General features: G+C 37.4%; 1 protein-coding gene across 3 annotated transcripts in view; it reads left to right on the top strand.

Moving 5' to 3' along the window:
* LOC139752104 (uncharacterized) overlaps positions 1 to 24,986 on the top strand; it is a 38,891-nt gene that overhangs the window by 3,005 nt on the left and 10,900 nt on the right. For 2 of the 3 annotated variants that reach the window (XM_071667997.1, XM_071667996.1), the window contains exons 2-3: positions 9,939 to 10,571; positions 20,088 to 20,223. In XM_071667997.1, coding sequence (XP_071524098.1) covers positions 9,943 to 10,571; positions 20,088 to 20,223 — 765 coding nt within the window. In that variant the 5' untranslated portion in view covers positions 9,939 to 9,942. Of the gene's footprint in view, positions 1 to 9,826; positions 10,572 to 20,087; positions 20,224 to 24,986 lie in introns of all 3 variants that reach the window. The other variant, XM_071667995.1, reaches the window with a different exon arrangement.

The following is a 24,986-nucleotide window of genomic DNA, read 5'->3' as shown; positions in this document are numbered from 1 at the left end:
CACCAAAAACTTGACTACTGATTATTATAACATTATCTTTTATAATGAATATTTTCCTTTATGATTCAGTTTTTTGCCCCAGCAACATTACAATCTTCACTAATTAAATACATTATTGTTGAGGTCAGGCATGTGCTGGCAACATTGTCCCCACTTTTGCTGGAAACATCCTCTGCTTTGTCTTCCTCAACTTTCAGTGCTGGAAGAGCCAGTATTCTTGAAATCTTTCTCCGTGCAATATCTTGACATTGTTCTTAGCAATTCAGGATCATCTACCTAGTCTCTGAATACAGCTTTTCTTCTCAGAAAAGACTTGAGAATGTGTGTTATTGGCATGGCTGAAGGATAACTAATTGCAGAATGAGGTTCTTGCATACTGTCCCCTCAGCTACCAACCAGGCCTAGCATGCAGTCTTGAAATACAGATGCAAAACTCAATGCATAAATATTTATCTAGAGGAGTTGCTCAGTGCACGTAAATATTTTTGTCTGGAGTGTTGTGTTCCTAGAAGCAAGTTTTTGAATTGGTCATAGTTTATTAGTGTGGGTGGTGGTGCAGTGGAAATCACCATTAAGGTGGCCAGTAAGGCTGTGGGTGGCTTTAATGGAGCTGGGATTTATCTCCTTGGCATGATAAGTCATGTTGCGGGTAGCTTCACTGGAACTGGGTTTTGTTTATCTAGCATGACAGTTAAGACAGGTAATTCAACTAATGGTTTGAGGAGCCAGTTGACTTATGGGGTTTGGAGATGGGAGTGAGTCGTGTACCCTTATGCCTCAGAGTGGGCATAGACTTTTTGGATCATGTGGAAAAATGTGACCCAGTCCAACTTGAAATAGGTAATTATCATCTTTGTACACAGATTCTTTAATTGTGTCTAATATTAAATCTTCCATGCCCTCTTCCAAGTTGGACACATAAGCCTCTGCAAGCCAGTTAGACAAATGGCCTTGGGATCTAGGGCCAGACTGGTGGCAGTTTCATTATCCCTCAAATGGGCTTTATGAATTGGCAGTTGGCTTGTTCTTCAGTTAGCTCATGGGCTCTTAGTAGAGCATCTTTTATTATATAATATTTTCAGTTATGTCAAGGCATTTAAAAACTTCAGCCAAATTGTCTTCAAAAGATAAGAATTACTGCATTTTTATCTGATGTAAGAGCTTATAACCACCATTGATATTCTTAAACCTTCCACTTGATATGGCCTCATCCTCAAATTTGAGGTTGCTTGTGAACTACATGTTAGTTTATTGAAAGGCCAGATTCGGATCCCATTGGTGAGCAAACTGCTGTTTCTTCTTCCTGTCCCAGGAGAAACTTCTGTTTTTGTTTTCACCTTTGGCATTCATACCCAGGCTGCTGCTCCTTGAGGCAGGAGTTGCTAAAGCATATCAAGTTGTTTGTGTGCTGTTCACCAGAATCAGTGAACTTGGCTTACACATAGTGTAGGATACTCATTTCCTCTGTAATGCCATAATTTAGCACTTCTTGACCCCATTGTGGTAGAGCCATGATGATAATCTCATGTATAACTCAATGTCATTTAGATAGAGTGCTTTTAAGGACAGAGTGTGTGGTGTGTGGGTATGGGTTACCAAAGAATGCTAGAAGCTCTCTCCCTACTTCAGATGCCAATCATCATACGCCTGGGTAATTAATAAAAGGAGCCCCTATTAAAAAATCAAGATCGCACTTTTACTGTATTTCACCTAAGGCAGGAAAATTGGTCAGATATAATGATTAATGATAGATGTTTGCATGACAGGATGGTGCCAAGCTAGTGAAGCCCCAGCACAATAGTTGCACATAGTCCATAGGACTTATATCATTTGGCATACTTTGCTGAGACAAGGTTCTTGTGCAACAGTATTGAATTGTGCACCAAGTGTAGTGTTCGTAAACCATGTTGCATGCCCCAGTAGTCTTCCATAGACCACCCATACATCACTCAGGTCCTCAGTTGCATCACTGTCAACATTGAGGACTCATGAACAGTGCTGATTCTTGTTGGCCTAGTACCATCTGCATCCCACAGCACAAGTAGAGTGTGAGGTTAGTTTGGAGCAAAGAGCAGTGGAGGAAAAGCACAAGCTTTATTTTATTTGAAAAATAAACTTATGTACTTCTCTTAGTCATTTTTTTTGTGTTTGAATATCCTAATTGGGACTTGAAGCATTTGTCAGTACAGTAAACCTACTTCTTGGAGTGGCACAAGTAGTGTGTGAGAGAAGTCTTGGAACAAGGAAGTGTTAGTGAAGCAAGCATATATACTTGTTTATATCAATTACTCATTTTTTCCTCAGTTTGGATATCTTAACTATGACATAGATCATTTGATGATACAGTCTTCTACAACATTTCACCTAATATAAGATTACTATGCCACTTTTAAAAACTGCTTGCCAAGGCCTGAACTCCACTGACACCTTTTTCCTCCCTTTTCCCATTGCCATGCACTTCAAGCCCCTCCTTCATCCCCTACTGTTCTCCAAATGGCTCGGCTAGACAGCCCTTAGTTGCTCACCTCAGCATTCCATCACAGCAAAACAGAGGTACACTACTGTCTTGATATTTCACTCAATAGGGAGTGGGAAATTCTGTGAATCTCAGTTGTGCAACTTTCAGTTTTGTGGTTTTCATTGTGAAGACAGTACAGGGTTAGTGACCAGGGGCCCCTGATAATACTCCAAATATTGCCCTTGAAGCCTCTCTGATTTCGAAAAAAATTTGATCTTAGATATATGTAATATGTACATATAGTCAGGAAAAGTTAATAACTATTTACACTCGGAAAAATGAAGAAAAAATTGGCAGTAACAGTAATAATTGCCTTGTATCATGAATGCTTGAATCGACTTGGGTTCAAAACACTTAACTTATAATCGATGATTGATATGGTAAATTACATTTTTCATTTACTGTGTTATTTTATTTAGGCTTCTGTTTTTGATCACATAGGAAGAGACATCATGAAGTCATGCTCCTTGTGTGGATGGAGGTCCTCCATTAGTCTACATCCTGTTTAATGGTTTCAGTACTTCCCTTGGTCTCTTATCTATCTTATAAATGTTCATGGTAGTATTTGTATTTCCTGTTCTAACTACATATTAGGTAGAAGTAGCAGGTAGGAATATTTAGGTGGGTGCGTTTGGTAATATTAGGAGATTGGAACATTAGGTAGAAGTAATCAGTAGGAACATTAGCTAGATGCCTTTAGAAACTCAGTGGTAGAGTTGCCCTCTGCCAGTTGCCTATTAAGGATAAGAAGCAGTGACTTTACCAGTTATGGAGGCTTTTGCCGTGACCACCCAATTGAGGGAATTCTTGGGGGAATGGGCATGAGAGATATAGATAGTGTTTTTTCTACCCAGTTCTCTTCAGTATGTTCTTAACTAATGCATGAAGTAATAATTCTTTACATATTTAAGAAAATATTGGAAAAATTAGGTGAAATAAAGTTTTACCTCCTCCCAGTCATTTGCATTTGTAAGATATTTTTTCTACACTGTACCTTTGAGAAAGGTCTTCCCTAATGCTTGACTTAATAATCATTGCATATTTAGAAAAATATACAAGAAAATAGCTAAAGAGATAGAATTCTTACATACCTCTTTCTGGACTGCAAAAGCATTCAACTTATAATTGATAAGCTAATACAGTAAATTTTATTTTTTCATTTTTCATACAGAATTCTCTGAAGAAGGTTCTCAGTTGGTGATAATTTGATGATCATGTACATATTTAGAAAAATACAAGAGAATATAGCTGTAGGAGCTGGAGAGTAAAAAAAAAAAAAAAAAAAAAACATTCCTGAAATGTACCAGAATAACGTAGTATGTTATCTGGACTGGTAATATTTTGTTCAGTTGAGTTAGCAGAACAATGTTTTACAGGAAAAGATTTGTAGCTAATTGAAAAGAATGTTATTTTGTCTTGGTGCTGTCACCAGACTGGTCTCCCAAACACTTATCATCTGAACTGTTGAAATTGTAAAATGAAAACCTGATTCTCCCTGGGTAAGTTGAAGACTATATCATGTTTCTTGGTTGATCTACCATCATTATTGTTGTTATTATTATTATGTACTTTCATTTCGTAAGCAAGAAATGTTCTTCCACTTTACTATTTCAGTATTTAGGATGAACTCGGTGTTTGGTAGATTGATTTGGTAATAGCACTAATGAGAACTAGTAGTATTTTGTCCTTGATTATCTACAATTATTTTCTTATTTTATATCAAACATTGTAATGTTTTACAAGCTCAAATGATGGAAAGAAAATAGAAACACCATATGATTTTGGTGTTGTGGGTAGCGTTACTGACCATGAGTTGCGTATGGACCTGCCTAGGTTAGAACCCTAAGAGCTGTATTCAACCCGCACCCAACCCAGTTGTTCATCCTTCCCTTTGGATTGTTGATAAATGGGTACCTGGCTTTCTCAACAACCAGCAAACAGGTCAAGTTAGAAGCTTAAGGCTATTTGGTTCTTTCAATCATCAAAGAGCACTGAAGGGAAGGTTCCATATCACTGATTTGACATGAGATCTGATGACCCATACATACAGGCTCCAGTCTCCTTTTGCTGTCTCAGAATTCACAGCTTTCTCCAGGATTTTATTAGATTCAGTGTGATTAGTCTGATGATGTCCAAAGAAGGGTAAAAGCTCACTGCATGTATTCTGAAAATATAGTGAAAAGGGCATTTGGGAATTCATTTTTCCCACTCTCTCAAGAACAATGAACATGTGTTTGGAAATTAGAAAAAGCCAAAAAGAAATTCATTAGTGAAAATTCTGCTCTGGTCTTTAGTGATACATATGTGAATTAAAATATTCTGCCTGATTACATGTATATGTTGGGCATTGTCCATGACTTCTTGGCTACCATAAAATAAATTGATGGTTTGAACTGTGAATTATCACAAGATTTTGGAAGACGAACTATGCAGTCTAGAGAAAAGTGAAATACGCATGGGAATCAAGCAGAAGACATAATGTGGAACATTATCAAGCTGAAAGCATCCTCACAAGGAAGATTACGTCAAGAATGATTGCTAGGAACATATCAAAATGATATCAACTGAAAATTTCCTTGTTTCAGCAGTAAAATAGAATGCATAAAAGATGATTAAAGACGAGATTTATGGTTTACGTTAGTCCTGGATGAATTAAAATGTATGACTGCAGTTACGAGAAATGGTATTATCCAGCAAGCAAGATGTGGGGTGTGCCCCCTTCCCCTTTAACTTGTTGGTAGGTATGTACTCTTTCTCTCGCTCTTTCAGGTTGTTAGACTACCTGTTCTAGTCATGTGGAAGGGTTAGTGACATCTGCATAGTGAGGTAGCATTTATATGGCTGCCAAGTTTCATTTTGTTTTGTTTTGTTTTGTTTTGTTTTTGTTTGCCTCACCCGCATATGGGCTACTGGTATTCATTCCATAATGATGTACATCTCGCACAGAACACTTGATAGCACATAAATCACATGACTTGTTCTTCATACTTAAACTAGATTTTTGTGTAGTGAGCGCAATGCACTAGTCATACCTCTTTGCAAAATCTTGTCATAAGTGTTCATAAGTAAGTATGCTCTGTCTTTCCCTCCTGTATCTTTATTAACAAGCCTTTTAGAACGGTAGACTCTCTTATAATACTGTATTTGGGAGACAGGGAGGCAAAAAAGGTAAAATGAGATCAGCATTAAATGCAGTCATTGATGTAGTCACTAGAAATGTGTGTCTAACCTTAACATTAATTGTGTACTACAGCATAAAAAATCACTAATTACACCCTCACAACTGCAAGTAATTTTTTTTTCCCAAAATAATGGTTTCTATTTATGCATACTCCAATAGCATAAATAGCTGAGCAAGGAAACTTTAACTCTGCTGTTGTGTTTCTTCTTTTATTTAATCTGACCTTACTACAATAGAAATATCGTAAGGAACTGGATTCCCTTGAATCCATGTTTGCAAACACCCATCCCTTCGGATTCACTTGAATCCATGTTTGCAAACACACAACCCTTCATATGGGTAATACTTTCTCTCCAAAATTTTATATCTACGATGATTTGTCTGTACTCCAAAATGTACATCTCAAAAAGCTCTTCGCCTAGTTGGTATTCCTTCACAAGATTTAAAGAAGCATACCTTTCGATGAACCTCAGTTCTTTACAAGCTCTTCAACTCCTCCCACCTGGAAACTTGCCAACAAACAACCAATGCTTAAAATGAAGACTTCATATTGTGCTTAAATTTCAGAGATGTAACTCAGCTGAGTCATTTCTGTAAACAAACATCCATCACATAGCATTACACATTGTAACATCAAACATGTCACTGGATTTCATCCGGGTTATTATGTTGCAGGTCTTTTTTTAATCATATTTGAAGCTGACACTCCTTACTTTAATTGCTCTTGATAACCTAAGAGCCTTCAGCAAAATTTCACATCAGTCTTTTCATCAAAGACTTACAACAAATAGCCTTCATCATCATTTCATCAGTATGTTTTTTTCTGTCCAGGTGTACTATCTTTGCAACAGATAATAGATCACAACTATATTTTGATTTGTTTTGGATTGTCCTATGCTTTGTTATTTCCATTAACTACATATTACCCCCAAAAAAAATTCCTCGTTCAGGTGATGCCAGTATTGCACTGACCAGACTTCTAAACCTTCTTCTGAAAACTGTCCGAATATTTTTTCTCATTTAAGCTGCAGCCATTGTATCATAGGGAAGCACTAACCTTATAAAGAATAATGCCTTAAAAGCACTGTAAAGACCATCTTTGTCACAGAACTTCTGTAGCACACTTTTCCTATGTAGATATTTTTGAATGTACCATGACTAATAGTCTCTTCAAATGAACAGTCAGTGAAGTTGCTTAAACTTATTTGAAAACTTTGTTTTCTTTACTTATACATGTAATGCATTCTATCTGTAATTAGCTTTGATGGAAACTGTTGGCACTGCAGTGGATTACAGCTCCAGCATATGGGAAATTGTTTCTTCATCCTCTTTAGTCTTTAAAAGTCTTTCTAAAACTATTACCAGCTTTGCAACCTAAAATGCCACAGAAATTCTTTCATGGTGTTAGATCATTTATGTTCAGCAATACTTATCTTACCTCTTACATCCTGATCCTACATCAGTGTTTTTAGACTAACCATTATTAACAGTGTCTTGTGATCACATTTCTGAGTATACAAAATAATGCTGCTGAAATATTTCATCTTCACAACTTTTCATCTTTTTTATTGTAGACTTGTTTGTACACAGTGGAATATGGAATATAGCTTTCACACCTGGCCTGCTGCATCCTCAACCACCTTATTTCGACAAATTTCGGTTTACAGTACACCTGCCATATCATGTCCTGAAATGGTTCAGACATGTGGACAGGATGAAATGAAAATCACTGATTGATAGGATCTGTGCATCAAAAGTTGAAGGAGCAAAGGTTAGGGGAAGACCAAAGAAGGAAATGGAAGGATGAAGTGATGAAGACTTTTGGATATCATTGTCTGAACATTCTGGAGGGCGAGAGGAGTGCATCATATATAGGGAATCGAATCTGCTTGTCATGTAGGGGAGGAAATGCTGTCATTGAATTGAATCAGGTCATATAAAAGTCAAATACACCATGGAATAGTCATGTAGAGTTTGGCTGTGGAAGGCAGGCTCAAGATTTGGTACTTTTACGTGACAGCTAGACAGATGATGTGTGCAGTCTTCTCCTCTATGTCCTTCATTCAGTATGCCATACTATATTTCCTTACTTCTCCAGTCATTGTCCTTTTAAAGTTAAATATGTTACTTCTCATTCCTTAACACCACATGCTCTAATTGTTTAGGGGGTCCTTTGAAACAGCCATTATCTGCTGAAAAAGTAAACTTCATGTGATATATTTTTTTTCCAAATCTGTCTCACAGTTTACAGATGACAGCAGACACACCTTGCAATCATGTAAAACCATGAAAATTGCAGTTTGTAGGAAAAAGGTGATAGATCAAAATGTACTAAGAATTAGTTTCAATTTACTTAACTGAAATTGATAAGAATGGTGAAATATCAAGCTGTTATTAACCAAAAAACATATGAATGCAGTACTGTGTACATTCCATTTTATAGAATTTTGTTAGAAATACGGGATGACCATGATTATTTTGATTGAAAATCTTACGGTGAAGGAAACTGTTTTAAAACCATTGGGTAAATCCAAGTGTTGCAGATGAGGAAAAACTTATTCAAATATCAATTGTAGCAATAGAGGTAAAGTAGAACAGTCATTTCTGTCTTGCATTGCTCATTATGAATACTTACGAAGACCTTAAACATTTCATACAATGAGATCCTTATCATGGAAAGACCTGCATCGTTTTATTTGTTTCATTTCACGAGCTTCATTTCATAGTACTACCCACCCATCACAAGCTTTTTCCTGTACAGTCATTCAAGAGATAGTAAAAATTATAGCATTAACGCATGTCATATATGACATACGAACCCCATTCCGTTAGTAAGTATAAGACAGGTATATATATCGTTGCATCATCACCATTACTCATTCCATTTTTATCATATGCATCCTCCATTGCTACATTCTGAGCTAGATTAAAATCCTTATGGAGAGTATGTCTTTACTCTATGGTATTTTATTTTTATTTATAGTACAGCAGATATATTTGGTTTAATCATACATGTGAACCTATCATTTCTGGTGTGTACTCTTATTCTTGTTTTAAAATGACAATTTTATTACAATTTCTAGCAGTTTCACCAACAGTTCTTGGAAGAGAGAGAGGAGACTACCCTGCAGCTAGTTGTAAGCTTCTGCCTTTGCTGTTGCAGAAGTTGATAAACTGTTCTGTATCTGAAGAGCACCAGACAGGTTTAATGCAGCTGTTGCCATGTGTCTACTCCAATTTTCTTCTCTGTTACAACAACTGTTCTATCTGAGATTGTTGACATGCCAGTCGATTGTTGCTGTTGAAAGTGAAGTTCTTTGCTGCTGCACTTTCAGCAAAAGGTTACCTTGCTCTTGAAGACAAAAGTGCAAATGGGTCTTCTGCTGCTGCTAATGGAGCTGAAGCTGCTGCCGCTGCTGCTGCTGCTGCTGCTGCTGCTGCCACCGCCACCACCGCTGCTGCTGCTGCTGCTGCTGAAGCCATAACATTGCCATCACTGAAGCAATCAGCTGCTGCGGTTGCTAAAACTGTGCCAGTCTAATGCAGCTGTTAAATGTCCTTAGCCCGTTGTGTGTATTTTTTCAGGTCACAAGTCTAAGCATGGTTCATTTGTAGAGAAAGGAGCTTGAGGGTTTTAACTACAAAGCTTACATTTATATTCATTACACCTTTAGTTTCCCTACGTGATATCAAGATGACCGTATAAGCTCTTTGGCTTTTTTTTTCCGTGGCTTTAAGTCATCAGGTTGAATACCAAATCCAGCTTTAAGAAAATTATAAATTTGCATTAAATTGTATAATGATTTATGTTTGTTTACCATGGCTGGCCATTCAGATTACATATAAATATCTGGAGCAAAAGTTTAATTATAGATTCCACGCTGTAGTGTAAGAACACTTGCCTTGTTACTGATAATGCCTGGGTATCAAGTTACCAGTTGATTCAGTAATCCACGGTTACGTAAATTGCACTTGATGATCGATTAACCCTTTTGCAAAGTTGCATATCCAAATTTCTTGATACACTTTACAAGTTGCATGTATACTAAAATTTGCATCCGTAGTTTTGTACGATGGTGTAACTTCACCAGAGGCCTCCTTTCTCTTCACGGACCTGTTATTTTCAGATGATTAGCTGATGTGGAGTGTATGGGGAGGCGTTTACTTGTAGTTGTGTTTCCCTGGTCTTGTCCAGAATGACAGCAAGTTTGGCTAAGTTGGTCATCCCTCTGCTTCCAGCGTAATGGCCACTAAACTGTCACCGAAAGGAGGGGAGCAGAAGAAGGTGCCTATAACTGCTCCTGAAGCGAAACCTGAGAAAGACCCAATAAAGGTAGAGAAAAATGTGAAAAAAGATGATAAGACTGTTTCTAAAGGAGGGAAAGAGCCCCTGAAAGATGTGAAAGATGTCAAGAAAACTGGAAAGGATGTGAAAAAGGTAGATCCTGCTCAGAATCGTGATCATGGACGCGATCGTCAAAATGACCAACACCGAGGCAGAGATAGGGCACGGCATGGCCATGATGATAAGTCTGGTCATCGAGAGCATGAAAAAGAGGTTTGTCGCAACTTCCTTAACAACCGATGTGATCGTGGAGCTCTCTGCAAATTCTATCATCCTAGGTCGCCCAGCCGCTCCCACTTAGGTCCAGATGACTCCAGTCGAAAAAGAAGTCCAGTACGTGCCCCTGGTGGCGATGACAGTGGAGGTAGAGTTGTATGCCGGGACTTTCTCCGCAACATGTGCAGGCGTGGAGATGAATGTCGATTTTACCATCCTCAACCTGAACCTGGCAGTAAAAAACAGCGTAGTTCCTGGCTCACCTTCTGCCATGACTTCCAAAATGGACACTGTACTCGCTCTGACTGCAGGTTAGTGTCAGCCAGTGACAGCTGTTGCATAGATAACATAGGATTTTTTTCAGATTTGTTCAATTTGCTTTTGATATTACCAAGACCATACTTTTATGTTGTGTAGTTAGTTGTTTTCACAAGCTGAAATAATTACAGTTGTGTACAGTGCTCTTAAAATCAGAGATCTGTTGTATGTTTGTAAATTTAAGTATATTATTCTTTAAATATATTTCTTGGAGCAGTTTCCCAACAGGAAAACTTGAGTATGTGAGCAGATGCTATTTCTTATTTGAATTTGGTGTTGCTTATTCCTTGATGAAACCCATAATTGTGGGGGGGATTTTCTTACTGCAGTAGGTGCATTGTACAACTGATTCTTAGTAGGCTCATGTTATCTGTTGTTAGATGGTGTTTCTTGCCTACACTAGGAGAAAGTTATTTTTAACATCTTTGCCAGCTTATGAACTGCAGCTCTTGTATTAAAAAAAAAAAGTTAATTCCCAACTGTTTTGTCTTTGCAAATTTATATTTGATGGTCTCATTGCCCCCTTTTGTATGCTGATGTACAACATAGCCAAGCTGCTGTAACCTTTGAAATATTTTTTCCTTTTGTGAAAACTAGTGCTAAACCTCAAAATACTGAAAGATTTAATACTCAATTCTATGATGAAGTAAATGCTGCATTTTGACTGAGCAGGTTTCAAGATCAGAATTTCATACATTTGTGTAGGAAGCATTGTGATTCCTGGATGGTCTCTTATTTTCAGTTTTGAAAATGAAGCTTAATGCTATTACATGAGTAAAAGGCATGAGGCTTAGTATCATCACCAACATTTTAAGAAAAAACCTTGAGATCACATAATCTGGCATTTGGTACGTGATTTTCTTTAAATCTTCTTGAAACTTTTACCAGTTTGGGAGAGAGAGTTCCAGCTGATTTCAGCCCGTGATAAATTTGTCATACTTGATATCTTCATCTTTGCAGATGTTGGATGAGACTGAATACTGCTTTAGATTTTGCTCCAGTTTTGTGTAAAATGTATTGGTTGGGGAGCATTGCTATTTGTGTGGGAAAAGGCTAGCCTGATGGTGATTGGAATTAATGCTGGTTTGTCAGAGCTGGTTCGGGGCAAGCCGTTGATGTTATAGCTTGTTGGTTTTCGGTTGTATTAGGTACATTGATACAGAAAAATATCTCTGTTGATGTAATACAGTCCTTATTTTTAGAAACAGTGCTGTTCCTGCAGGGATTGTGCATCTTGTGATATGTTGCACATAAATGAGAAATAGAAATGTCATCAACAGACTTTGAAGACTGCACAAAATTAATGGAAATATAGGGGATGGGCTTCATCTTTTCTACATGCAATTGAGTTTTATCCTTTGAAGAAAATGATCACAAAATCGTTTATTCCCAAAATGTGTTGTTAGTTGTATAACAAATGCAAGCAGTTTCCTTAGACAGACAGTAATCGAACTAGTTGGCTTCAAGTGTAAGATTCATCAAGTCAGTTTCTTGCGAGAGTTTGTTTAGCAGCAGCTTTTATGTTGGTTATTGAAAGTTACATTACTCAGTGAAATTCTTTTTGTGAATTATTGAATGCTTAAATGTTGCTGGACCATTTTCTTTGCTTCTGCCACTTAAAGGCCCTTGTCTCTCTCCCAGTTGTAATGTTGTGAAGATTATTGCAGCCATTCAAAATTGGCTGGCATCCATGGTTTGATAGGAATCTGGCATCCATGGTTGAATGAGAATTGGGAATTTTTGGTTCAGTGGGAATGAAATAGAAATATTTTTACATTTTTATCTTGAGAGTTGCTTTAAGAGTACTACCTAGGCTTAGTTACAAAATATTTTTGTGTATGCTTATTAACCCTTTTACTGTGGCAGGCTTGTGACCCAGTACCCAACTCCAGTATGGTGGATGTTTGGAAGTTTAAAAGAATCCTCTCAAATATTGAAAGGTATTGAATATGGAACAAATTTGTTTGAATGATGTGGTTACTGCTCCCACTGTGGTGAGGGGTTTATTGTAAGTGTTCATGTTGTTTGGTGGTGTAAATCATTTATTGCTACCAGGTGTACGAGTATACTGCTGTGTTTTTGTTTCATCCATAACACTAATACAGTTGTCTGATTACTTATTGAACTACACAAGGATTGAGCTTTACACTTGTGGTGTCCTATCCCAAACATTCAGTACCAAACAACTTTTTAGATATATGTGTGCTGTTTGTACTAACCTTATCCTCAGTCAATTTATTCCATTCATCTACTACTATTATACCATAAAAGTACTTCCTTGCATCTATTTTGATGTCCTTTAATAATGAAATGTTATTTCCCTTTCCTTGTTTTATCCCTACAGTTCTCAAAGGGCTTTATTTTCTGCATCATTGATCTGTTTCAGAAATGAAGTTTGTGATCAAGTCAGCTCCCTCTCTTCTCTTTTCCAAGGAGGGCAAATTAGAACCTCTATCCTTTCCTTGTAGCTCAGTCTTCTTAATTCTGGTACAATGTTTGCTTTTCTATGGACCCTTTTTATTAGTTTTTTGAGCTTTAGGTGCAGGGGCCAAACTGGAGAAGAATTTTAGTTTTGGCCTCATGTATGACATGAACAGCTTTTTTCATATTTCCTTAACAACACACTTGAATGCTATTCTGATATTTGCTAGGACACAGTTGGTCTCAATTATTCACTCAAGATGGAAACTGAGTGACAGGTTAGGGATAGTGTAAGACCCCAAAGTATTTCTCCCGTTTTCTGCAGCTTGTTTCCTGCTAGATGACAATTTTATCAAAGCCTTCTTTCACTGTTACCCATCCTCATCACTTTACACTTATTGATGTTAAACTTCATTGGAGTTTTTCAAGATTCCCTGGAAAGGTTATGATCCTCTATGCTTTTCACTTACCTTATAACCTTTGCATCATCTTAACATGTTGAGGTAGGAATCCATACCTTCAGGCAAGTCATATACATAGATCATGAAGAGTAATGGTCCCAGAACAGAACCTTGCAGCACTCCACTGGTGACACCTATTTTGAGAAGACTCTTTTGACATTTCATTAGTTCCCTTCCACTTAGATAATCTATCCATTGAAGGAGTATCCTCCATTATTCCTCCCTGGTGATACAGCTTCTTAATCAGCTTTCCATGCAGTATGGTGTCAAATGCTTTTGATTAATACAGACAGTCCACCAAGTCTTTCTTTTGCCTTCGAGAAAGAGAAGGCTTTCTTTTAGAAATATAAGGGATTTGTTACACCTGACCTCCTTTCCAAAAAACCATGCTCTCTCACTTAGGTAATTTCTCCTTTGTAGAAAGTGAGGCAGTTGCTTTCTGTTATCTTTTGTAGAACCTTACCGATCATTCATCATTGAGATTGGGCCGTAATTCAGTGCCTGTTCTTGGTCCCCATTCATATAGATAGGTATAATATTTCCTCATTTCCACTCCCATAGCCTTTGCCTTCCTTTGTTGTGCATCAACAATTACATGGAATATATCTTATAAATATATGAAATTATCTGGATTTTCCATATCTGCCATGCCATGGTAGCACAAAGTTGTGGAACAGATTTCTCTGACATCTTGAGTGTAAGTTGCGAACAGAAGGAAAGTATTGATTTGCTGGTTGGAAGTTGACTACACTAACACTTATTGACATTTCTACACCACATAGCAATTTTAAAAGTGAAGTCCAATCACACCATACGGGGAAAAGAGAAAGGATAGACGATACTGTGTGTGCGTCATCCTTATTGAAGGGGTGAAGACATCCTTTTTGATATTTGCTTCTTCTATAAAGAAGACACCTCTGTTCTGAGAAACTACACCACCCCAGCCACCACACAGAAAGCACTTAACCAAAGCAAAATCTCTTTTAAAGAACACACAGGCATACCCATGAAACAACTAAAAATTAGCAAGAAACCAACTTCACCCCTATTTAGGACAGTCATGAAAAAACTACTTAAAATCCACTCCAGAACAACTGCTCACCCTCCTTCAAAGCATAAGTAAACCTTAAAGGTTCAGAATGCATATAAAACCTTTACAAAACCCTGAGCAAATGCCCATAATAACATCTCAAACTTCCACTGAAAACACTCACCCAATTGCAATCAAAGTCACAGGTACCTTCACCTAACAACTCACAGATACTTTCAACTATTGGCTACACAGTAGATCCCAGAAATCTGGAACCTTGCCAACATTTTGTGTTGTACCCATCCTGAAACCCAATGTCCCACTAATTCTCCATCATTTTATTGTCATAACTATGCTGTTGTCATTATTCAACACTGAAAAACTGACCATTGGAAGAATCAAGCAAGCAGTTTCACTTTCACCCACATTGCACGAGTTTATCAATCAATCACAACACCCCTATCCCCCCTCACATTGTAATTTTGGCAGTAGAGATCTACAAGGCATTTGACAGTCCCCAGACACATCCTCAAACAAAGGACACAGTACACAACCTTTCAGAAATTGATAAAGTGGTTTACAAATTCATCACTGGCCAACAAGCTAGAATCATCCATAAAGGTTTAACATCTGAAACCTCAACTCTATGGTGAGGTTCCCCAAGGAAAAGTTCTTTTTCCAGCTGTCTTCAGTCTCTTTTATGTATGACATTCTCATTATCTCCTGCATACCATACTGTGAAATTCCTCTCATATGCAAATGACTTGACAGTTACATCACAACACCCCAACACTTTTCAAGAAACAGCAGACATGTTAAATTACATCACACAATTGGAATGCTGTTTCACACGCACAAAAATGATGTCTGTGTATCCTCCCAAAAAATGCAGTCGCCCTCGTAACTCCAGACTGACACAAGTCTAACTTCCACCCTTCCATAACATAAACCTGAACGGCCAACCACTTCCACTTTACAGAACTCAAACCATACTGAGTATTGCTGGGGGCATTTGGAACAGTGCCTGGGTGCTGAGTAAGCTAGGCAGGTACAGCTGCAGTTTCCTTTGGAGCTACGTTTTGAGCCAGGCATTGTTCATTGCTGTGTGGGGTAATGTAGTGATAATCACCATTTCTTATTTTTAAGGAGTGTGTTGCTGTGGATGGCCTTGTTGCAGGGACTTGGAAAGCTGTGAATAACCTTGGTTCTGATATTTACAAAGATGTAAATATCATTGATGCAGAGTTGTATAAGAATGTGAAAGCACCTGTGAGCAGTGTGATCAGATTGATGGATTGAGCACGCGTTTTGGCAATTTTGAATGCTTGTTGGTTTCTGAGGCTTACACTGGCAGTAGTTGTCATTAGTGGAGCCAAAAAAAAGGGTCAATATTGCTTGGAAATGCCAATTTGGGCAGCCCCTTTTGGCCTCAGTTAGGGTTCATTTAGTAAACATACATGTTTATGAAAACCCTAAAGTGATAATCAGACTTAATTTTCCAGTAGAGAAAAGGGCAAGGCATCATTTACAAGTCTGAAAAAAGCACAAGATGCAAAGCTGAGAGGGCAATGCATTGCACTATCTACAATTAAACTGATGATTGTTAGGGGATCTACAAAATTTTTGGAAAGCATCATGAATTAATTAGAGCTGTAAAGCTTTACAGTGATCTTAAGGGCCCATCCTCCGTCATTTTTACATAGTATATTTTCTCTGCTTATCTATCAGACTTTAAAAGAAAATTCATGGGTAGTATGCCTATGCATTCTGCTCCAAGACAGTTTCTCAGAACTTTTCTTGTGTTAAGAAAAATGAAATTCTTTCATCACAGACATCGAATATTTTGAGGAAGGAGGGCTTGAACTCCATTGTAATCCAAATATGTCTTAAGATAACTATAGAGGAGAAAGCAGAGCATTTCCAAAAGACCACCAACCAGTAACATTGATTAAGTATTAGAATTTTTTGAGTAATAGGTTTTGTTAACTATCATGACTTCTTAGAATTATATAGCTTATATATCCCTTGGAGAGAATATGGAAGAAAAATAGCATATTGGTTAACTAAGGAGGCAAAAAAGAACAGCTTGCTTGACTAGGAGGCAAAAGAAGGCAAAAAAAAAAAAAAAAAACTTGACTAAGGAGGTAAAAGAAAGCAGATGGAAGTAAACAGCTTAGTTCACTAAGTAGGTAAAAGAAGGCAGAAGAGAACAACTTAGTTGACTTAGGAAGTAAAAGGCAAAAGAATGAGGACAGCTTCCTTGATTAGGAGGTAAAAGAAGGCAGAAGAGAATAACCATGTTGATTAAGGAGTAAAAGAAAGCAAAAGTGTCAAAGCACAATAGCAGTGAGTATAACAGAATATGGGGTACAAAGAAATAAAAAGAAAATAATTGTGGGAGGAAACTGGTCGTCATCTGTTGAAAGATTTGTCTTACCAAAAAGTATATATATTTTATTTAAAAGCAAATGTTTTGTGGACATGTTAGGAAGCAGATCCCCTGCTTAATTATTAAAGATACAGAAGGGCATAATTTGACAAATAATCCAGTTGCAGAGATTGATAGAATATTTTTGGGAACTACTGACAGTCAACATTCAGCAAATAGCCAGTGAGAATGAAGCTTAACTAGATGATGATGGATGGATGGATGAAATAACAGTATAGGAAAGATAGCACATTTTGAAAAACAACCCAGTGTCAGGACCAGACTTCTTTCCAATAGAATTTGAACAAAGGATGGTGAATGTATGGTTTATGGTTAACTCCAGACATTTCTCTTTTCATGGAGAAAAAAGCAAGTACCAAAAGGTTAGGGTAAGTCATTGATTTGTCCACTAAGGCTAAAGAAGGAGAATGAAACAGTCAGAAATAAAGAGGAATTTCCTTGATGAACCAAATAGGATAGCTGTTTGAGAGAGTGTTGGATTGAAATTAATGGCTAGTGGTGTTGAATAGATTGCATGGAAGTCGGAGTGACTATTGTGTTGTGAGTACATTAATTCATTTACTGGCACAGAAAGTTTAGGTATGTAGTAAGGAGCTGGGAATATGAATGTGAGCAGCATGTGTTTTCAAGACCCGGTAATGGCATTCAACTGTATCCTCAGGAAAAACATGGGAAGCACTTTACAGAACTTGAAATACCAACAGATTTGATAAATATCAAGAGCACATTTCAGTTTTACTTATAGTTGAATTGTAGGATTTGACAGGATGTTTGATGTCAGACAGGGTAGTGTACTCTTACCACATTTTATTATGTATGAAAAATTTTTTTTTGCAGAGATGAAGGAATGTTCTGAAAGTAGAACTGAATGTCATAGACGTTTGGATGATATTGTACATATTACTGATGCCGAAGGAGGATTATAGCAGATTATGTAGCAATGGAAGGAGTAGTTAAAAATTATTATGAAAATTTAATGTGAAGACTTGTTATATAGCAATACAGGAAGAACGGGAAAAGCAGCACTTTCCCGTCAATGACAGCCTGATCCAAATCTTTGCAATTGTGAATATGGTTATTATACCAGCTGATTCCACCATTGAACTGGAAAGTAAATCACAAGATTAATTAATTCATTTAGAATTTAGTTATGTATTACCCTTTGTTTAGGGATGCAAATTTTCTGCTAGAGGTTAAGCTGTCTGTTAATATATGTTTTTAAACCAGTTCTCATATGTAGAAGTAAGATACAACTGATAGATCAAAAAATGAAAGTAAGATACTAGCAGCTGGAATTAATATACTGTTACAACTTAATACTTAATGCAACGAGAAGAAACAGAAGCCATGTTAATAGAGACAGAGATTGAATGCAACAATATTCATTGAGGTCAGCTGTAATGGTATGGAAGAATGCCACGTGAAAAGACACTTGAAGAAAATGTGACTCTGCCAAATGAGAAAATGAATGGAATGCCAAGAAGTGGCTAAAAACAACAGCTGGCCATCTGATGTAGAATAGGTTCGGCATAGATGAACTGTGTGGCAACCATGAAAGACGAAAGAAGTTAGTTCATGCACTCTCAACTGAAAGGCCTGAGGGTCGGCTTTTCTTCATGTGAAAAGGGTAATACAGCTTCAGGGTGGAAATATCTTACAAATAAGAAGGTTGATTGGTTTGAGTTTTAGGCCTATCAACTCCAATGGTCATTAAGGCCATCAATGTCAAACTACATCCATCAACCAAAAGCTTAACACCTTATTTAGATGTTAAGGATATAAGACCATGTGATTTATTCCAGTGCATGTGATCCTTCAAATATCAAAACAGCATGATCACTGTTAAATAAGTTGTGGCATTAGAAAACAGTCAGTATTCTGATATAAGATATGCAGTCCTTTCAAGAGCCTTAACCAATGTGACTGTCGAGTCAAAGCACAAAAACACTGAAATGATAATTACTGGTGAAGTAGGAAAATGTATAAATAAACTCCTGTCCAAGATACCAAGAGGGGAAAACGATAATTTTTCAGGTGTACTATTATTAAGTTCAGTTTATCAAGAATTATACTTACACCTCATCTATTTGTCATTCTCATGTCCAGCATAGCTTCATATCATTTATGAATAATGCCAGAATAAGCCTGAAAACATCTCCAGAGGGCTCCAGAAAGTTTACAAGTAAATATGAATTAAGTCTTCCTGCAAGCCATATGACATAACATCAAGGAAAGTTTCATCTCCTTTGTTTTGGGAGATAGAAAATCAACTTTATACAGACTACTGGACACAAGCAGACAAGGAAGAGGGACATCAGAGACGATGTAAAATTAATATGAATAATTGTTTTAGATGACCTTACTACCGTAGATACCATAAAGCAACCATCACAGTTGCAAAGAAGTTATTTTGTGAACTTATGGAACATGGAAATTATGACAGATTCTGAAGCCCATGTAAACTCTCCATTAAAGGTGGAGAATTTTGCTATTTAATAAATCTTCAGAGAATTCTCAAAATTCTTACTAACTCTGCTATGTATATGCTACCTGGGATTATTGAAATCATTTTGACTTTATTCTCTGTAGTATTGGTGAGGTCCTCAATCTTGACTTCAAAAATATTAAGGAATGAATGACAGAATTCAAAATAAAACCAAAGAGAAGGGCACCATTAGTATGGTTAGAAAAGAAAATAAGTGGCTTTGCCCATAGCCTGTGACTATTCAGTACACTACCTTTACGAACTGTATCATAATACTGTGAACTAGCTCATGAAAAATTAAAGATTTCACTGGATGAATATTTACAGTTTATTGTACGAGCTGGGCTGTAAGAGTTATATAGGCCTGGGGACTGCAGCCACAAATAGCCTGATAAAACAGAAGACCTGCAGTGTGTCATGTTACCAGACCAAGCTATTTTAGTTGAGATGACTCCCTAAAATCAGCACATGTGTGTATGGATAATGGAGCAAGAACAGTGCAGAACTCATGTATACAGAGTTCCAGACAAAATCAGTTTAGAAGCCATATTACGTATTTTATGATTAATCAGGTATGTAGGTCGTCCTTGTTTCCACAGAATTTAGTGTTCATATGGACAGACTTATCCAAAGGTCCGGTGCTAAATATTTCATGCCCCTCAGGTTCTTCCATATTACAAAGGAAGATGAAGAGCTTTACCGATCAACTGGAGAAATTGCACCACAAGTGGTGGATCAAGCAGTGCGGAAGGCCTTGGTTCTTGATGTTGCTCTTACTGGCACCAGGCCCACCTGCAAGGTTAGTATGCCAGTGTGCTATGTAAAGTGAGTCTAACCCTACAAGATTTTTTTTTATTTATATATATATATATATATATACATATTAAAGATAGAGCACATTAACCCTTAAACTGCAGCTGTTGTGACTTGAAGATCTGATCTGAGATGGCAGCTCTCATCACACGACAATTAACTTCTCTTGCCTCTTTTTGAATATCCAGCTGACTGATCTCACTGTTAGTTGCCCACTGAGGTATTTTCCATCACCAGGCAGGCATAAGAAAAAATTCAACTCTCAATACTCCTGCAATCTCCGCTGTAGGTAGATGTCCATTCTACTCTGAGGCCATGTGTACAGCATTAACCTGGTAGAAAATACATAAATTGTTGGATGACCTAAGTGATGATGAGGAAACTTATCACAACTAGCAGATGGTGAGGAAGGCAAAGAAGACTAACAGGTGAAATTTGAAGTGACCCAAAAAGTGATTTTAGCAGGAGTAAGGAGGAGGGTAACCAGCACAAGACCCAACCACACACATTCAGCATTTGATAATCATGGAGAGCAGTAGATTTCCTTACAGCTACACCTAATTTTCATGGATGGAATGGGTGATGGAGGACTTTGTTAAAAAGTGGTTTTTAAAGAGCTAGCATATTTCTAAGCTCATTTTGGTTGTAAAATATCATTTAAGAAGTATGACTATTTCTACATATAATTATGTTGTTTACCACCATTACTATGAAGAAATAAGTATAAAGTGTGATTTAAATAGACAAGACCTCCATGGCTTTCCCTTTTATCTCAAGGTGAGGAATAATTGCCCAGTGTGAAGGCCACCCCCTTTTCTCCCACTAATTTTTAGTGTGCTTGGCATAATATTTCTGAATATATTCACCTGTGTAAAATATAAGAATAGAGCATGATAATAAGTTCAAGAGAGTGTAAGAAATATGACCTCTATATTATCTCAAGCTGTCAGAACTTTGTCAGCCACACCCCATCCTGGCACTTATTGAGCACTCCACTAGGACAACTCAGAGATAGTTATATTACTTTTTTTTCTGCATTCCAATTTATCAGTTGATAAACTGAAAAAGAGTTTTTTCAAATGCACTCATGGTGGTGGAATCTTGAGACAGTTCCTGCATTTAAGGGTTAATGTCTTTAACAGCAAAGTCTGGTAAAGATATATCTTATTTTGTGAAAATGATTTTCTGATATATTATTGATTTTGAAGATTAGACTGCACTATTAAGAGTAAAATATAATTGTCTTATGAAATGTTTTATGTCTTGAATTGTTATGTACAACTCAGTTTACCAAATCTTCACTCTTTATTCTTCCTCAGAATATTTAGTAGGTTAAGCAAAATTTCCAGAATGTCATTCTTCTTACATTTCACTAATATGAATATGCTCACATTTCTGTAGAGACACTTTCTCATCATTGAATTAAATTTATCATAACTTCCTTGTTTTAATCATGTTCTTCATCCTGATTTTCTGTGTAAGTCACACCTTGTAATCATTCTAATTTTTATATCCTTCAGATTATATGAAGGTATTACTGATTTTCCTTTCGTTTTCCATGTGCCTTAGCATACATTTAGAAGTTCATGTTTATATATTTATTCTGGCTGCTTTAGTACTTTCGTCACTCGAAACTGCTCAAGTTGGTGACGAGTTCAGAAAGTGTGTGAGAGGAGTAAGTTTAGAGTAAATGTGAATAAGCGTGAGGTTATTAGGTTTTGCATTGTAGAGGGGCAGGATAGTTGAGGTGTGTAAGTTTGAATGAAGAAAAGTTTAGTGGATATGGAAGAAATGGAACCATGGAAGCAGAAGTGACTCGTTGAATATGGATGAGGGAGGAAAGGTTCAAGGAGCATTAAAGAATGTTTGGAAAGAGAGGTAGTCAAAGAGGGCAAAAATGGGTATGTTTAAAGGAGTAGTAGTCCCAACAGTGTTGTATGGATGCAAGGCATAGGCTCTGGATGAGTATGTGCACAGGAGGGTAGACGCTCTGGAAATGATATGTTTGAGGGCAGCATGTGGCAGTTTTGTTGAGTAAGAAATTAAAGGGTAAGAGAGAAATATAGTAATAAAAAGAGTATGTGAGAGCTAAAGAGGATGTGGTAAAATGGTTTGGAAATAAGGAGAGAATGAGATGGGAGGTTGACGAAGAGGCAATATATACCAAGAGTGGAAGGGACAAGAAGGATGATACCAAATTGGAAATGGAAGGATGAAGTGAAAAAGATTTTGAGTGAATGGGACCAGAACATGCAAGAGGGTGAAAGGCATGCATTGTATAGACTGAATGAGAATGATTCTGTATACTGGGGTTGTTTCTGTGAAGTGGCCTGGGGAAACCATGGAAAGGTCTTTGGTACTTAGTTGTGGAGAGGGGACTGTGGATTTGGTGCTTTGCACATGACAGCTAGAGAATGGATGTGAGCAAATGCAGCCTTTCTTTTTGTTTTCCTTGTTCTACCTCGCCAATGCGGGAAACAGGAATCCAGTATGAAAAAAAGTGTTTGTGTAGGGTTTTAGATAAAAGAGAAAAAGAAAATAAAAGATGGCCTGAGAGTATTAGTCAATCCAGAGTTTCATGGGGGTGTGTAAGCCATGGTTAAAGTAGAATCCCTTATGATATTAATGACCCAAGTAGGCTGAAAGACTTCTGAGCTCTCTGTGATAACTCATTTTCCTGCTGGCTAGGGAGAGGCTGATAACATTCATACATTTGATTATTGAATCACTGAAAGCATAATGTGTCGCCATGCTTGTGTAAAGGTGCCAAACCAGGGATAGAAATATTGGGGTTGCATATAGATGTCATTATTATCAGTAATCACTAGTGACATAACTCATACAATACTAACTGATAAGAAAAGGAAGAATTATGGGAAATGAAGTTAACGTAATTACATATTAAACCCTGCAAGCTACAGTAGTGTCCACTGCACAGCATGATAATGAATTGACACTCCACTTCAGACCTCTGGTGTTACAAGTCACTTAATGGTATACTAGTCCTAAAAACATGAGCTTAGCTGTATTGTAGACAGGCTGTGTCTGTGGATACAGGTAGCCATTTTCCAGTGACAGACCATGTTCTCTAGGTTTGGCTGGTCACTGGGTATGTTGTTCACAGCTATGTTCCACACCTTCTAGGTCTAGTACACCGAAGCACACCGTTATCATGACTTGCATTCTTGTGATGCCTTGAGTGTGTCCTTGGTATGGCTCACCTTCTGCTACTCCACATGGCTAAGACTTTGTCCTCCGTAGGCACATTATTGGCCCATTACCCATACAGGGAATGAGCCTGACACCTTAAACACATCCTATTACAAGATATGACACCAGGATTATGAAAGGTCCACACACACATACACACACACACAAACAAACAAACAGGGTAGGGGTAGGCAAAGCACCACATCATATAAATCTTGTCTTATAAACGACGCACTACAAGTTGTCTGTGCTGATCTAGATCTGACTGACCCTATACTGATTCATTTATGTTCTGAGAAGTACTCGATACCAAGTGGCATGTTAACAGGCAATTAATTCCTTTTCCTTAATTAATCACTATACTAAATCTTACCCTCAATTTTCTATGCTTGATTAATTTTCTTTGTCTTTAATTATGACTCTCTTGCTACATTTTCTTATCTTAACATTGAATAGAATATTTTTGGTCACTTTTGAATGTACAGCAAACTTTTGTTGTGTGTGTGTGGATGTTACTGGACTCCGCTTTGCTTGAGGTTACACTCTGAGTGGAAAGTCACCTTTGGCAGCCTGTATCATTGGTAATACATTTTCATCAAAGAACCTCTCAATTCAAAGGAGTCTGGATTTCCCTGCAACTGGAAGTAGTGCAGCCGTGGGCTGCAGATGTCTTTTGAAAGGTCTTGGGTAACACCCGAACTCTTTCATAGAAATTGGTCTTTGGGTAATTATAAGAAAATAGTTAATAGTCACCTTTGGCAAGTTTCTGCCACTAGGGGTAAGTCCCATCAAAGAACTTCCCATTCCAAAGGAGTTCACATTTCCTTCTGGGCTGTAGGAGCCATTGAAAGAGGTCCTGGGTAACACTAGGACTTTCTGGAAAGAGATTGTGTGGTAGTTTTAGATAATATATATTCTACTTATTTCCTGCCTTAGGAGTCCCTTATGTCTTTATGAGGCTCCAGCAGTACTCAGGAAGCTGGGCATGTCTGCTGGTTGGGACCATAGGTCATAAAGTGTAGTGAAACTATGAACTGTGTGCGTGTGACTTAGTACAGAGAGTGCACGTTAGTTTTTTTTTTTCTTTTTTTTTTTTTTTTTTTTTTTTTTTGCGGCATCATGAGCAAGGAGGGTCTTGGGATATGGTGAAACAAAGTGTTTGTAGTGTTGTAGGGATGGGTGTTATCTAGTGTTGGTGGGAAAATGTATCATATTTCCCTTGGGGGAGAGTGTTGCTTATGATAGGTGTATGTAGGTGAGTTGGAGCTTAAGATTTTGTTGGATGGGTAGTTTTTAGAGCTTGACAAGTTATTCTAGTGTTTACATGTATGTATTTTGTTAGTGTTATATTTGTTGCTGGTGGGTTGATCTGTGAGTTGACATTGCTAAAGTGTGTGACAGAGGTAAGCTTTTTATTCTTATCTACTTGGGGTTAATTGTTGGTTATAGAGTGGTGTGGGTGGGAGGGGTCAAATGCAATTTCGTAAAATTGACTGCTAATTATGTTGTGCGATTGTATTGGAAGGATCTTTGTTTCAC

The sequence above is a fragment of the Panulirus ornatus genome, chromosome 12, assembly GCF_036320965.1.
Source record: "Panulirus ornatus isolate Po-2019 chromosome 12, ASM3632096v1, whole genome shotgun sequence".
Classification (NCBI taxonomy): domain Eukaryota; kingdom Metazoa; phylum Arthropoda; class Malacostraca; order Decapoda; family Palinuridae; genus Panulirus; species Panulirus ornatus.
The sequence above is the reverse complement of the archived record's forward strand: the minus strand, read 5'-3'. Positions and strand labels throughout refer to the sequence as shown.